The following is a 14476-nucleotide window of genomic DNA, read 5'->3' on the forward strand; positions in this document are numbered from 1 at the left end:
CTTACTGTCACCTATTTGGTTTAAAAATATTTTTTGCAAACAATTAATTATAGTCTGCAAATTATGTGTTGTTTTGAGTATAGGTGCTATCTTGAGCTTGGCAGAGTAACCGTGTAACACTCTGATATCAGTAGGTGGCAGCCGTTAGCAAATTGCTTTGTAGATGTCGGAAACAGCAGGAGGCAGTGTGCATGTAAAAAGGTGTCTAATGCTTAAACCAAAAATAAACAAAAGGGGAGTGCCCCTAAGAAAAGGCATTGAAGGTTAGGGAAGGCGATGCAGAACGAAACAAAAACTGAACTGGCAACTAAGTAAACAAAAACAGAATACTGGAAGACAGCAAAGACTTACTGTGGAACAAAGACGCCATTCACAATTGTACATCCGAACATGACATGAAAATCGACAATGTCCCCACAAAGAAGGATAAGAACAACTGAAATATTCTTGATTGCTAAAACAAAGTAGATACGGGAAATATGGGTCAAAGGAAGACATGAAACTGCTACAGAAAAATAGAATAGAATATATCTTTTATTGTCATCGCACATTGTACAACAAAATTGTAAGCAAAACTAATTTAGTGCAAATTCATAATAACACATAAAAACATAGATAAATAGATAAAAATACATACAATGCATAAAAATACCAAGCACACAGCTCACATGCACAGTCGATATTGTCTTGTGTTCAGTGACACTATAGCTCGGGTAAAAAGTGTTCTTAAATCTGTTAGTCCGAAATTTTATTGTCCTGTATCTCCTGCCCGAGGGCAGCAGTTCAAAAAGTTTATGTCCAGGGTAAGATGGGTCCCTTATGATGTTTCGGGCCTTTTTGAGGCCTTTTTGCTTGACAATAAAGATATATTCTATTCTAAAATACCCCAAAAAAAAAAAAGCCACCAAAATAGGAGCGCAAGACAAGAAGTAAAACAGCAACAAACTCAAAATAAGTCACGGCGTGATGTGACAGGTGGTGACAACACCTACTTTGAGACAAGAGTTATAGTGATGCATGCTTGGTTAGGGTTTAAAGTCATATCCAACATTTGCCACAACAAATTTTTATTGTCAACTGAGTTTCGTTTTTTAATGATTTCTGCTGGTGGTGTGCCTCCGAATTTTTTTTCAACGCAAAAAATGTGCCTTGGCTCAGAAAAGGTTGTAAAACACTCAGATAGATAGTACTTTATTGATTCCATCAGGAGAGTCTCCTCAGGAAAATTGCAATTCCAGCAGCAGTGTACAGAATTGAGATCGAACTTAAAAAAGTAAATGATAAATAATGGGGGTATATGTTATTGTTTTGAGTCCCCCTCCTCCCAGGGAGGAGTTGTACAGTCTGATGGCGTTTGAGACAAAGGAGTTTTTGAGTCTATTAGTCCTGCACTTGGGATGAAGCAGTCTAGCACTGAACAGGCTCCTCTGGCTTCTGATAACAATATGCAGAGGGTGACTGGCATCATCCATGATGCTCACTGTTTTTTCTACAGTCCTCTTTTCTCTCTCTCTCTCTCTCTCCCTCTCTCTCTCTCTCTCTCTCTCTCTCTCTCTCTCTCTCTCTCTCTCTCTCTCTCTCTCTCTCTCTCTCTCTCTATATATATATATGTCTCTCTCTCTCTCATATGTATATATATATATATAGAGAGAGAGTTGATTGAGTAAGAGTAAGTTATCAGTGAAAAAACTACTCAAGCACTGACTAACTGATGAGTAACTAGGGATTTATTAAATAGTTTTCGTTTTATTGTACTTGTACAACAACCGTAGTGTGTGTGTGTGTGTGTGTGTGTGTGCGTGTGTGCGTGTGCATGAGTGTGTGTGTGTGTGTGTAAAAGACAAAGAGACACTACTATAACATGCACTACAAAATATGCATATTTTACAGTCACTTGTGACTTTATAACAAGGCTTACGTTAGCATATGCGCAGCTAAAATAAAAAAAAAAACATCTATAATTTACCCCAACACGTTTTCTCTAGTTGACACAGATGACAGCGTATGATACAAATGTTCTTTATCATAGTTTTTAAGTAAACATTGAGGAGTTGTGCTGCCTCGTCTGAAGTCATATACTACAACATATGCACATTTTACAGTCACTTGCGACGTAACAGAGCTAATCATTGTTTATGCACAGCTAAACCATAAAAGACATACCACAACATGTTTTCTCTAGTTGGAAGTGGAATTTGTGTAGGCTGGATAAAGGGAACATTTCGACCGACACAGATGACAGCGCATGGTATAAATGTTGTTTTTTACTTTTCTAAGTAAACATTAAAGAGTCGTGCTGCCTCATCTGACGTCATGTCTCTTTTTACAGAAGTGTAATTAAACACCACTTGCACTGACATTGGATTGAGAAACATACTTGCCAACTTTGAGACCTCCGATTTCGGGAGGTGGAGGGTGGGGGCGTGGTTAAGAGGGGAGGAGTATAATTCACCAACTCGAGTATTTCATATATATATATATATATATATGTATATATATATATATATGTGTATATATATGTATATGTATATATGTGTGTATATATGTATATGTGTATACATATGTATATATATGTGTATATATATGTATATATATATATGTGTATATATATATGTGTATATATGTATATCTATATATATGTGTATATATATGTATATATATATATATATGTGTATATATATATATGTGTGTGTATATATATATATATGTGTATATATATGTGTATATATATGTATATATGTATGTGTATATATATGTATATATATATATATGTGTATATATGTATATTTATGTATATATATATATATACATATATATATGTATATATATGAAATACTTGACTTTCAGTGAATTCTAGCTATATATATTTATTTTATTATATATATAAATACAAGAAATAGTTGAATTTCCGACGGCACCTATCAAATACACAGTAATAAAAACACAGTTGTTCCACTAACTGTACTGTGCTTGCTGGTTACTAAAAAAACAATAAAAAAAAACACTTACCTTTCACTATTTGAGTAACCTTTTTTCTGCCATTTGCGTATTGGTGAGCGATCTCCGAATCTAGGAACATTTATCACTGATTTGTTGTAAACATCCGCAAATGAGAACGGGATGTTGCTTCCAGCTATCAGCATAGCCATCTTTGTCTCAGCATAAGTTACACCATTGGGTCTCCATTTTGCAAGGTGGCCCATAATACTGGGTTGTGAACGATGCTGCGCTGCGGACGCTTTGTGCTTCGCTGACCATTCTTGGCTCAGTATATCCGTTCAGCCGGTGAGGTCAATGGAGAAGTCTGTTCTACAAAATTTACAGGCAACATACCCCTTCCCCTTCGGAACTCTCCTGGATAAACAGAAATTCTTGTTTCCAATCGTTCTGGAACTTGCAAGCGTAGTTCTTCATTTTGCTCGTCGACGGTGTAATATATTGGGTTGGAGTCAATAACCCAGCGACGTGATGAAGTTACGTCTCTTTACTGTGGGCTTCAGAACAGACTCCCTAATGCATGTTCCTTGACTGCACTTAAATGTAGAATATATGTAGAATATAATTACATTCTATTCTATTCTATGTACAGTAGATGGTAGTATTGTCCTGTTTAAGAGGGTCACAACATTGCTGAGTCAGGTTCTCATGGAGTTGGAGGGGGTGTGGCCTCCAGCTCCCTCTGAATTTCGGGAGATTTTCGGGAGAAAACTTGTCCCGGGAGGTTTTCGGGAGAGGCGCTGAATTTCGGGAGTCTCTTGGAAAATCCGAGAGGGTTGGCTAGTATGTTGAGGAAACAGAGTCATGTGACAATGCCCACTGGAAGAAGTCTCTTTAACAAGCCAAAAGAATGTTTCTTTGTAAGCAATAATCAATAGATTATTCATCAATATTATGATGATATGAATAAATGTGGCGAATGGAATGAATCTCAAGGTAACAGTATATAAGTACAGTTTCTTCTTCACAAAAATACTCAACAAAAAGTAAAAAGTGTGTTGCAATAAAACTACTCTGAAAAGTACAATTTATCCAAAAAGTTACTTAAGTAAATATAGTGGAGTAGATCCACTTTTGCATATACATAAGTCTGAACATTTAAAAATATACAATAGACCCCTTTAACAATGTTTTTATCCATTTTACTAAATCAATTTACAACACTTTAGTATGGGGAACATATTCACTATGTATTTGTTGCTTATTAACAAAGACTTAATTCAGAGTTATTTGGACACTATAAGGGTTAGGGTTAGGGTTAGGGTTACTAATAGACAATAATTAAAGTTAAATACCAATGATTGTCACACACACACTAGGTGTGGCGAAATTATTCTCTGCATTTGACCCACTACCCTTGCTCACTCCCTGGGAGGTGAGGAGAGCAGTGAGCAGCAGCAGTGGCCGCGCCCGGGAAACATTTTTGGTGTTCAACCCTTGATGCTGGGAACACTCTTAGTTAAAGGCTTACTGGTTGTATAATAAAGCCAAGCAGAATAAGGCATTAATAAGTAATGACTAATTAACAGCAAAGATGTTACTAATTTGCATGTTAATAAGCAACTAATTCATGGTGAATATGTGTTCCCCATTCTTAAGTGTTACCAATCAATTATGTATAACATCAAAGTGACCCTGCATCCTATGATTTTTCAGTATGCAGTTCCAAACTATTATTTATTATTATTTTGTTTTATTTTAATAAGGTTAACTCTCAGTGTTATTGAATGGCTCAGGCCGATTGTGATTGTGCTTAGGTTACAATTTATATAAAGATGGAACCAGTGTGTTTTTTATAAGCCGCAGCATCAGATGCCATGTGTGTTACCATATTTGTGTCCGTGACAGGCAGGAGAAGGCCCTGACGTCAGGTGTAGCACTGGGAAGCAGGTTGCCTGACCAAGCTCAGCTCCTCAGGAAGCTTCACAAGGAGCAGAGCTCCGGTTTCTTCCTGCTCAGGACTCTGGCACGCAAGTTTGGTCCCTACTTCCTGACCGGCACCATGTGTATCATATTTCATGATGCCTTCATGTTCGCCATTCCCCAGGTGTTGAGGTAAGACAAAGCACAGCTGTTTGCTCCTTAAATGTGACGCGTTTTCAATATGGATGGCACTTTTCATTTAAACCAGTTATGGACAGAAGAATACGGACATGTAAGTGTAAATGAAGACTATCATAAGTTTGAAGAAATTTTACCCCAATAAAATATGTAATTTATAAAAAAAAAAAAAAATGTCATAAATGTTATTATGAATTTGATATAGCTGTGAAATTTCATAAATAGGGCTGTTTGAATCAAATTCCGAATGTCGTCAACACCCCCTTTTCAATATATGAAATGCTCCTTTCCACCGGGACAGCAGCAAACCTAACTTGGAACACTTCACTCAACACAGATGTCATAACTAGAGATGTCCGATAATATCGGAGTGCCAATATTATCAACCAATAAATGCTTTAAAATGTAATATCGGATATTATCGGTATCGGTTTGAAAGAGTAAAATTTATGACTTTATTAAACGCTGCTGTACGGAGTGGTACACGGATGTTGGGTGAAGTACAGAGCGCCATTAACCTTAAAGGCACTGCCTATGCGTGCCGGCCCAATCACATAATATCTAAGGCTTTTTACACACACAAGTGAATGCAAGGCATACTTGGTCAACAGCCATACAGGTCACACTGAAGTTGGCCGTACAAACAACTTTTTCACTGTTACAAATATGCGCCACACTGTGAACCCACACCAAACAAGAATGACAAATACATTTTGTGAGAACATCCGCACCGTAACACAACATAAACACAACAGAACATATACCCAGAACCCCTTGCACTTTCTCTTCCGGGACGCTACAATATACACTCCCGCTAAATCTATTTGTGTCAGCAAGAGAAAAGGTGATGTACAAGTTTCACCTTTGCTTCGAATCGCACATAACTATGGTGCGTTCAGAGAAACTTGGTTAAAGTTACAGAAACATCAATATTTTTTTACAGTAAAAACATGGAGGGACTTAACTCCCAGAAGATGCGCTCATAATAATATTATCAAAATAATAATTATGTATTATTTTCATTCGTATTGTCCAATGATGATAATTCTACATGTATCAGCCAACACCATATGTAATCATATTCAAGTGAATATTATGGTAATAAAATGGTAAAAAAAAATATCTGTTAACATCTTTTCACACCTTTATTTACACCAAATTACCATCCATCCATCCATCCATCATCTTCCGCTTATCCGAGGTCGGGTCGCGGGGGCAACAGCCTAAGCAGGGAAACCCAGACTTCCCTCTCCCCAGCCACTTCGTCTAGCTCTTCCCGGGGGATCCCGAGGCGTTCCCAGGCCAGCCGGGAGACATAGTCTTCCCAACGTGTCCTGGGTCTTCCCCGTGGCCTCCTACCGGTTGGACGTGCCCTAAACACCTCCCTAGGGAGGCGTTCGGGTGGCATCCTGACCAGATGCCCGAACCACCTCATCTGGCTCCTCTCGATGTGAAGGAGCAGCGGCTTTACTTTGAGTTCCTCCCGGATGGCAGAGCTTCTCACCCTATCTCTAAGGGAGAGCCCCGCCACACGGCGGAGGAAACTCATTTCAGCCGCTTGTACCCGTGATCTTATCCTTTCGGTCATGACCCAAAGCTCATGACCATAGGTGAGGATGGGAACGTAGATCGACCGGTAAATTGAGAGCTTTGCCTTCCGGCTCAGCTCCTTCTTCACCACAACGGACCGGTACAACGTCCGCATTACTGAAGACGCCGCACCGATCCGCCTGTCGACCTCACGATCCACTCTTCCCTCACTCGTGAACAAGACTCCTAGGTACTTGAACTCCTCCACTTGGGGCAGGGTCTCCTCCCCAACCCGGAGATGGCACTCCACCCTTTTCCGGGCGAGAACCATGGACTCGGACTTGGAGGTGCTGATTCTCATTCCGGTCGCTTCACACTCGGCTGCGAACCGATCCAGCGAGAGCTGAAGATCCCGGTCAGATGAAGCCATCAGGACCACATCATCTGCAAAAAGCAGAGACCTAATCCTGCGGTTACCAAACCGGAACCCCTCAACGCCTTGACTGCGCCTAGAAATTCTGTCCATAAAAGTTATGAACAGAATCGGTGACAAAGGACAGCCTTGGCGGAGTCCAACCCTCACTGGAAATGTGTTCGACTTACAGCCGGCAATGCGGACCAAGCTCTGGCACTGATCGTACAGGGAACGGACCGCCACAATAAGACAGTCCGATACCCCATACTCTCTGAGCACTCCCCACAGGACTTCCCGGGTTTTAGGATTGCCGCCCCGACAGGCACCAACTACCTTGCGGCCACAGCTCCGATCTGCCGCCTCGACAATAGAGGTGCGGAACATGGTCCACTCGGACTCAATGTCCAGCACCTCCCTCGTGACATGTTCAAAGTTCTTCCGGAGGTGGGAATTGAAACTCTCTCTGACAGGAGACTCTGCCAGACGTTCCCAGCAGACCCTCACAATGCGTTTGGGCCTCCCAGGTCTGTCCGGCATCCTCCCCCACCATCGCAGCCAACTCACCACCAGGTGGTGATCGGTAGAAAGCTCCGCCCCTCTCTTCACCCGAGTGTCCATAACATGAGGCCGCAAATCCGATGACACAACTACAAAGTCGATCATGGAACTGCGGCCTAGGGTGTCCTGGTGCCAAGTGCACATATGGACACCCTTATGTTTGAACATGGTGTTTGTTATGGACAAACTGTGACGAGCACAAAAGTCCAATAACAAAAAACCACTCGGGTTCAGATCCGGGCGGCCATTCTTCCCAATCACGCCTCTCCAGGTTTCACTGTCGTTGCCAACGTGAGCGTTGAAGTCTCCCAGTAGGACAAGGGAATCACCCGGAGGAGCACTTTCCAGTACTCCCTCGAGTGTCCCAAAAAGGGTGGGTACTCTGCACTGCTGTTTGGTGCATAAGCACAAACAACAGTCAGGACCCGTCCCCCCACCCGAAGGCGGAGGGAGGCTACCCTTTCGTCCACCGGGTTGAACTCCAACGTACAGGCTTTGAGCCGGGGGGAAACAAGAATTGCCACCCCAGCCCGTCGCCTCTCACTGCCGTCAACGCCAGAGTGGAAGAGGGACCAATCCCTCTCGAGAGAAGTGGTTCCAGAGCCCTTGCTGTGCGTCGAAGTGAGTCCGACTATATCCAGCCGGAATTTCTCGACTTCGCGCAATAGCTCAGACTCTTTCCCCCCCAGTGACGTGACGTTCCACGTCCCAAGAGCTAGCTTCTGTAGCCGAGGATCGGACCGCCAAGTGCCCTGCCTTCGGCTGTCGCCCAGCTCACAATGCACCCGACCTCTATGGCCCCTGCTATGGGTGGTGAGCCCATTGGAGGGGGGACCCACGTTGCCTCTTCGGGCTGTGCCCGGCCGGGCCCCATGGGAACAGGCCCGGCCACCAGGCGCTCGCCATCGTGCCCCACCTCCGGGCCTGGCTCCAGAGGGGGGCCCCGGTGACCCGGGCGAGGGAAATCTGGGTCCATGATGTTTCTTCTTCATAAAGGTCTTCGAGCTGCTCTTTGTCTGATCCCTCACCTAGAACCTGTTTGCCTTGGGAGACCCTACCAGGGGGCTTTATGCCCCCGGACAACATAGCTCCTAGGATCATTGGGACACGCAAACTCCTCTACCACGATAAGGTTGCAGCTCAAATTACCTATAGCAACAATTCATCAATTTAATCAATACATTTGATTAAAAAAAAGCTTTGATTTATATTCTGTTGCGGACATTAATCATTTAATAAGCTTGCAGTGCCCAAAACCTGAATTAAACTGACAGTTTCCGCATAGCCGCTGCAAAAGAGCACATGAACAGCTGACGTTTTTTGTTATTCTTATTATTGCACACATTTTAAAAGTGCAATTTTAATGTTGATGATATGCATATATTAGAAAAGAATAACAAAGGTTATGACAAGCAGAAAAAAACTTGTATATAAGCTATTTTTCCAGCAATAAGCATTAGATGACAGAGTGTGTTTTATCCGATTACTCGATTAAGGCATGGGTAACTTACACATCTGTGAAGGCATACATACAGGTTTTGGAGCAACATAACGTTGCCATCAAAGCAACGTTATCATGGACGCCCCTGCTTATTTCAGCAAGACAATGCCAAGCCACATTCTGCACATGTTACAACAGCGTTTACAATAGTAAAATGGTGCAGGTACTAGACTGGCCTGCCTGTAGTCCGGACTTGTCTCCCATTGAAAATGTGTGGCGAAATATGAGGCCTAAAATACCAAAACGTAGACCCCGAACTGTTGAACAACTTAAGCTGTACATCAAGCAAGAATGGGAAAGAATTCCCCTTGAAGAGCTTCAAAAATGTGTCTCCTCGGTTCCCAAACGTTTACTGAGTGTTGTTGAAAGGAAAGGCCATGTAACACAGTGGTAAAAATGCCCCTGTGAAATGTGTTGCCGCCTTTAAATTCTAAGTTAATAATTATCTGCAAAAATAAATTAAGTTTATCAGTTGGAAGATAAAATATCTTGTCTTTGCAGTCTATTCAATTGAATATAAGTTGAAAAGGATTTGCAAATCATTGTATTCTGTTTTTATTTAAAATTTACACAACGTGCCAAATTCATTGGTTTTGTAGTTCTCGTGAAGTGAATTATATTTACAGTATATAGCGCTTTTTCTCTAGTGACTCAAAGCGCTTTACATAGTGAAACCCAATATCTGAGTTCCATTTAAACCAGTGTGGGTGGAACTGGGAGTAGGTGGGTAAAGTGTCTTGCCCAAGGACACAACGGCTGTGACTAGGGCGGCGGACACGGGGATCGAACCTGGAGCTATACTGATACGCATTTATTAGAAAAGTATAACTGATTATGACAAGCAGAAAAACATTTGTTACATAGAAATTATTTTTCCAGCAATATGCATTAGGTTATAGAGTGTTTTATCCAATTACTCGATTAATCGAACAAATTAATCAATAGATTACTCAATTACTAACATTATCAATTGCTGCAGCGCTAATCCTAACAATATGTATCTCTACTTACAAGATGTTTCTTGCATATTATAACTTTCAGGCATTTGCTGCGGGTCTGTTGCTGAGTTTGTTAATTTAGCACCAATGACTACTTGGTTCTTCAGTCTGGTCACTGCCATTCACTACCGCCTAACTGTTGCCGAGATTTGGTGCCCATTCCTAAACGCAAATGAAGCTATTCTGTTGAAATAACAAAAATCAGTTCTGTGGCATATTTGCAGTTATGCAATACTTTATATTTAGAAGTAGAAAATGTTGAGTGTGTGTTGCTGGGACACATTTTCACTGCTCTGCATCCCACAAACCAGAGTGACAGCGAGTGCACTGTAATGTGTAAGGAATCTGCCAACATCTCCAAACCTCAAGTTGGACTGAAACTACTTGGATTGAACTCATGTTTTTGTTGTGTTGCAGTCATTCGTAGTGCAACAAAAATTTCATGGGCAAACTCAAGTGTGGCATTGATTTATTGACTATAATCACTTCTGTCAATGCCAAGCAAACTAAACAGGTCAAGGCCACCCCTGGCCAGCCTGGAATGTTGTTTTTGATGCACAAACACACAATTATTGAAAGTGTTAAATAGGGTCATGGATTTTAGCAAGCCAAAGCCCTTTACCCTGGTAAGGCACACAATAAAGGGTAGACCGCAATAAGACAGCCTCTCGTTTGGTGTGAGGCCAGGCAATGTTGCGCAACTCAAGCTACTGTGTGGCCAGTATTGGACACTGTTTTTATGCAGAAGATCAATGCCAAATGGAAGAAAAAAGACACATTACAAGCACCATGACTGTCAAATCTCATCTGCTTTGCTTTAATTGGAAAATATGAACTTTCAGAGAAGATCACATTTTATTTTTTTCCTCTACCTCTGCAGTCTTCTCCTGGACTTTATCAGGGATGAGGATGCTCCATTGTGGAAGGGCTACTTCTACGCTACTCTGATGTTTCTGCTCTCTTGCCTCCAGTCCCTCTTCAACCATCAGTACATGTACACTTGCTTCACAGTGGGAATGAGGGTTAAGACGGCTGTCATGGGCTTGGTTTACAGAAAGGTGAGTGTTTGTTTGTTTTTTATCAACAAGCCACATATTTCAAGATACTGTAATGACAAAAGTAAAAAAAAATAAAAAGGTGTATGTACACAATAAGGTAGGGGGTCTCACACTTTTTCAATCAATCTACGGGACCGAAAGCAATGGATGTCGAGCGGGTCTCACATGATATTGTGAAAATTCAATCCATAGTGGCTCCAACACTTTTTGGGGTCACGGATCTCATACAGCAGCAAAAATGTGGCAAAAACTTCCTTTTAAGCCACATGCCGATTCAAAAATACAGTGGAACTTTGGTTTACAAACTTAATTGGTTCTTGAACAGGGTTTGTAAATAGAAAAGTTGAAGCAAAAGTCTTCATAAGAAACAATGTAAACATGACTAATAGGTTCCAACCTTGAAAAAAGTCCATTGTTTAATAAAAGTGTGTAACTTTTAAACACAATATAAATTGCTATACAGTACCGTACATCAAACAAACATCACAAGGGGATCAACTTTCTATTTAATAATAACACATTGTCACTAGCCCTGTGGTGTACTCACAATTTGACATCACAAAACTTTAATTTAACAGCAGGTTGCTACATTGACTATGAATAAAAAATGTAATCCACTTTGTAATGTTGTGAAAATGGGACATCACGTTTCTACACACTTTACCTTGTTGATTAATTTTTGGGGGTTCAGCCAAATAAAGCAAGAGTTTTTATTTTCTTTGAAGTAACACTGAGCTAGCAAAACCACAAAAATGGTTGTAAAAAGGCTAAAAAAAAAATGTTTAAACCACTTAAAAAGCACACAAATTAGTAGCTAGCTGGTCCCTCTTCTGAAATGATCCGAAACTGCCTGGTATCCTCTCCCTGCAGGCGAAAAAGACAGAGCACCATGTCAACTGGTCCAAACAGGCTCTAACTTAAAGCTAGAGTATTTTAAATGAGTTTTAAGGTGTACCGTATTTCCCGGGCTATCAGGCACACTTAAAATCCTTTTTCTCTTCTCAAAACTGGACAGTGTGCCTTACAAGCCAGTGCACCTAATGTACAGAATAATTATGTTTTTTCTTACTGACGTCGAAGCAATTTTATGTGGTACATGGTGTAATGATAAGTTTGACCAGTGGCAGTAAAACATAAGAAATACGTGTAGACTGCACTATGATGGCAATATGACCCTAGTAAACAACACTTTACATTTTATGTGTTCCATTGAAAATATAGAACATTACAACACAGCGCTCAAAAATCCATCAAAATGTTTTAATAGGACTTTGGTAAGCTTTGAAGCCACACTGCTTGATGGATTGTTGTCGCATTAAACATACAAGTATAAATCCTGAAAAATTGCGCGCGTCCGCCTTTGTAGTTTGTGTCGAAATGGTAGTCGATAAACTTCTTCTTTTTCTTTATCTTCTTGGTATGGGACGTTCATCCTCCACTGTTGCCATTTCTAATATAAAGTAGTGTGAATTTCCTACTTTTATCCGTCAGTAAACTCACCATGAAAGCGCTAAAACACACCGGTGTAGTGAGTGTACATTATTCACCCAAGGAATTTAGTCCTACTTTTATCTGTCAGTAAACTTGCCATGAAAGCGCTAAAACACACCGGTGTAGTGAGTTTACATTATTCACCCAAGGAATTTAGTTATTCGAGAGTTCCGGACGGACGGTTTTTAATGGGACATATTTCTTATTGTTGTTTCCGGATGAGGAGATGCCGGTCTGTTATTGATTTAAGTACAACCACAGTATGTGCGACTGCAGGACTGTGTGTCTGACAGGCTGGTCAGCAATACCGAGGCCCCGCAGGGCACAGTCCTCTTCCTCTTCACCATTTACACCACCGATTTCCACTATCAATCAGAGTCCTGCCACCTTCAGAAGTTTTCTGATGACTCTGCGATAGTGGGGTGTATTGAGAATGGTGATGATGAGGAATACAGGGCATTGGTCGAGGACTTTGTCACATGGTGTGGAAAGAACCACCTCCAGCTCAATGTGACGAAGACCAAGGAGCTGGTTGTGGACCTGGGAAGGAGGGGAGTACTTCAGCGACCCCTGTTTACATCAAGGGGGTGGATGTGGACATGGTTGAGGATTATAAATACCTCGGTGTACACGTCGACAACAAGCTGAATGGGTCAAAACACTCTGAGGCCCTCTACAAGAAGGGACAGAGCCGCCTCTACTTCCTCAGGAGGCTACAGTAGGATCCTTCATCTGTACAAAGATATTGAAGATGTTCTACGAGTCGGTAGTGGCGGGCGCCTTCTTGTACGCCGTGGCTTGCTGGGGCAGCGGGCTGAGAGTGAGGGACACAAACAGACCGGACAAGTTGGTAGAGAAGGCCAGTAACGTGGTGGAAGTGGAGCTGGACTCTCTGGCGGTGGTGTCAGAGAGGGGAAGTCTAGCAAAATTCCTAGCCATTATGGACAACACCACCCACCCACTACACTCGGACCTTGCGGAGAGAATGAGCACGTTCAGTGGAAGGCTCAGACTCCCAAAATGTAACACGGAACGACACAGGAGGTCTTTCATACTGACAGCCATCAGACTGTGTAATGCATATGTTCCTTCTTGACTGCACTTAAATGTAGAATATATGTAGAATATAATTATATTATTCATATAATATATATATTATATATAATATATGTTATATATTATTTATTATTATTATTGTCTATTGTGAGCGAACAGTGGTGCTGAATTTCCCCCAGGGATCAATAAAGTACTTTCTATTTTATTCTATTCTATTCTATTAAAGTCTGAATGTCATTAAAACAGTTAGCTCCATCTTTTGACACTTCTTCCACTCCCGCCCTTGCACGCTACACCACTACAACAAAGATGACGGGGAGAAGACACTGTCGAAGGTGAGCCACATAAATCAGACCTTCCACGGCGAAACGGAGAATCCGAAAGCAACTGTCAGAAAGCGGCTTGAAGATGATCTGTAAAACATCATCTTTGCAACATTTTGACCAAAGAACCACCATTACGTACATGTTATGTAGACCACAAGGAAGTGTTTTCCATTTAGAAAAAAAAATAATGATAATATGACTCCTTTAATGCGCTCTATAATCCAGTGCGCCTTATATATGAAAAAAGATCGACAATAGACCATTCATCGGCAGTGCGCCTTATAATCAGGTGTGCCCTATGGTCCGGAAAATATGGTAAAATACGGAAAACATCCTAAAGCCGGCAGACTAATTAGCCGGCATTCTTAGAATGCAGATTTCGGTACGGAACATACAGCACAATACAATCAGCAACATAAGATGATGCTCGACCGTTTAGGAAGGGTCTTTCTTGTCATTGCACAAGTACAATGAAATATCATTTT

At 41.4% G+C, this 14476-nt stretch overlaps 1 protein-coding gene across 2 annotated transcripts in view; it reads left to right on the forward strand.

Moving 5' to 3' along the window:
- abcc6a (ATP-binding cassette, sub-family C (CFTR/MRP), member 6a) overlaps window positions 1-14476 on the forward strand; it is a 95253-nt gene that overhangs the window by 47536 nt on the left and 33241 nt on the right. For both annotated transcript variants that reach the window (XM_061881000.1, XM_061881001.1), the window contains 2 exons: window positions 4846-5052; window positions 10941-11118. In XM_061881000.1, the coding sequence (XP_061736984.1) occupies window positions 4846-5052; window positions 10941-11118 (385 nt within the window). The remainder of the gene's footprint in view (window positions 1-4845; window positions 5053-10940; window positions 11119-14476) is intronic.

The sequence above is a fragment of the Nerophis ophidion genome, linkage group LG20, assembly GCF_033978795.1.
Source record: "Nerophis ophidion isolate RoL-2023_Sa linkage group LG20, RoL_Noph_v1.0, whole genome shotgun sequence".
In the NCBI taxonomy this organism is placed as follows: Eukaryota; Metazoa; Chordata; class Actinopteri; order Syngnathiformes; family Syngnathidae; genus Nerophis; species Nerophis ophidion.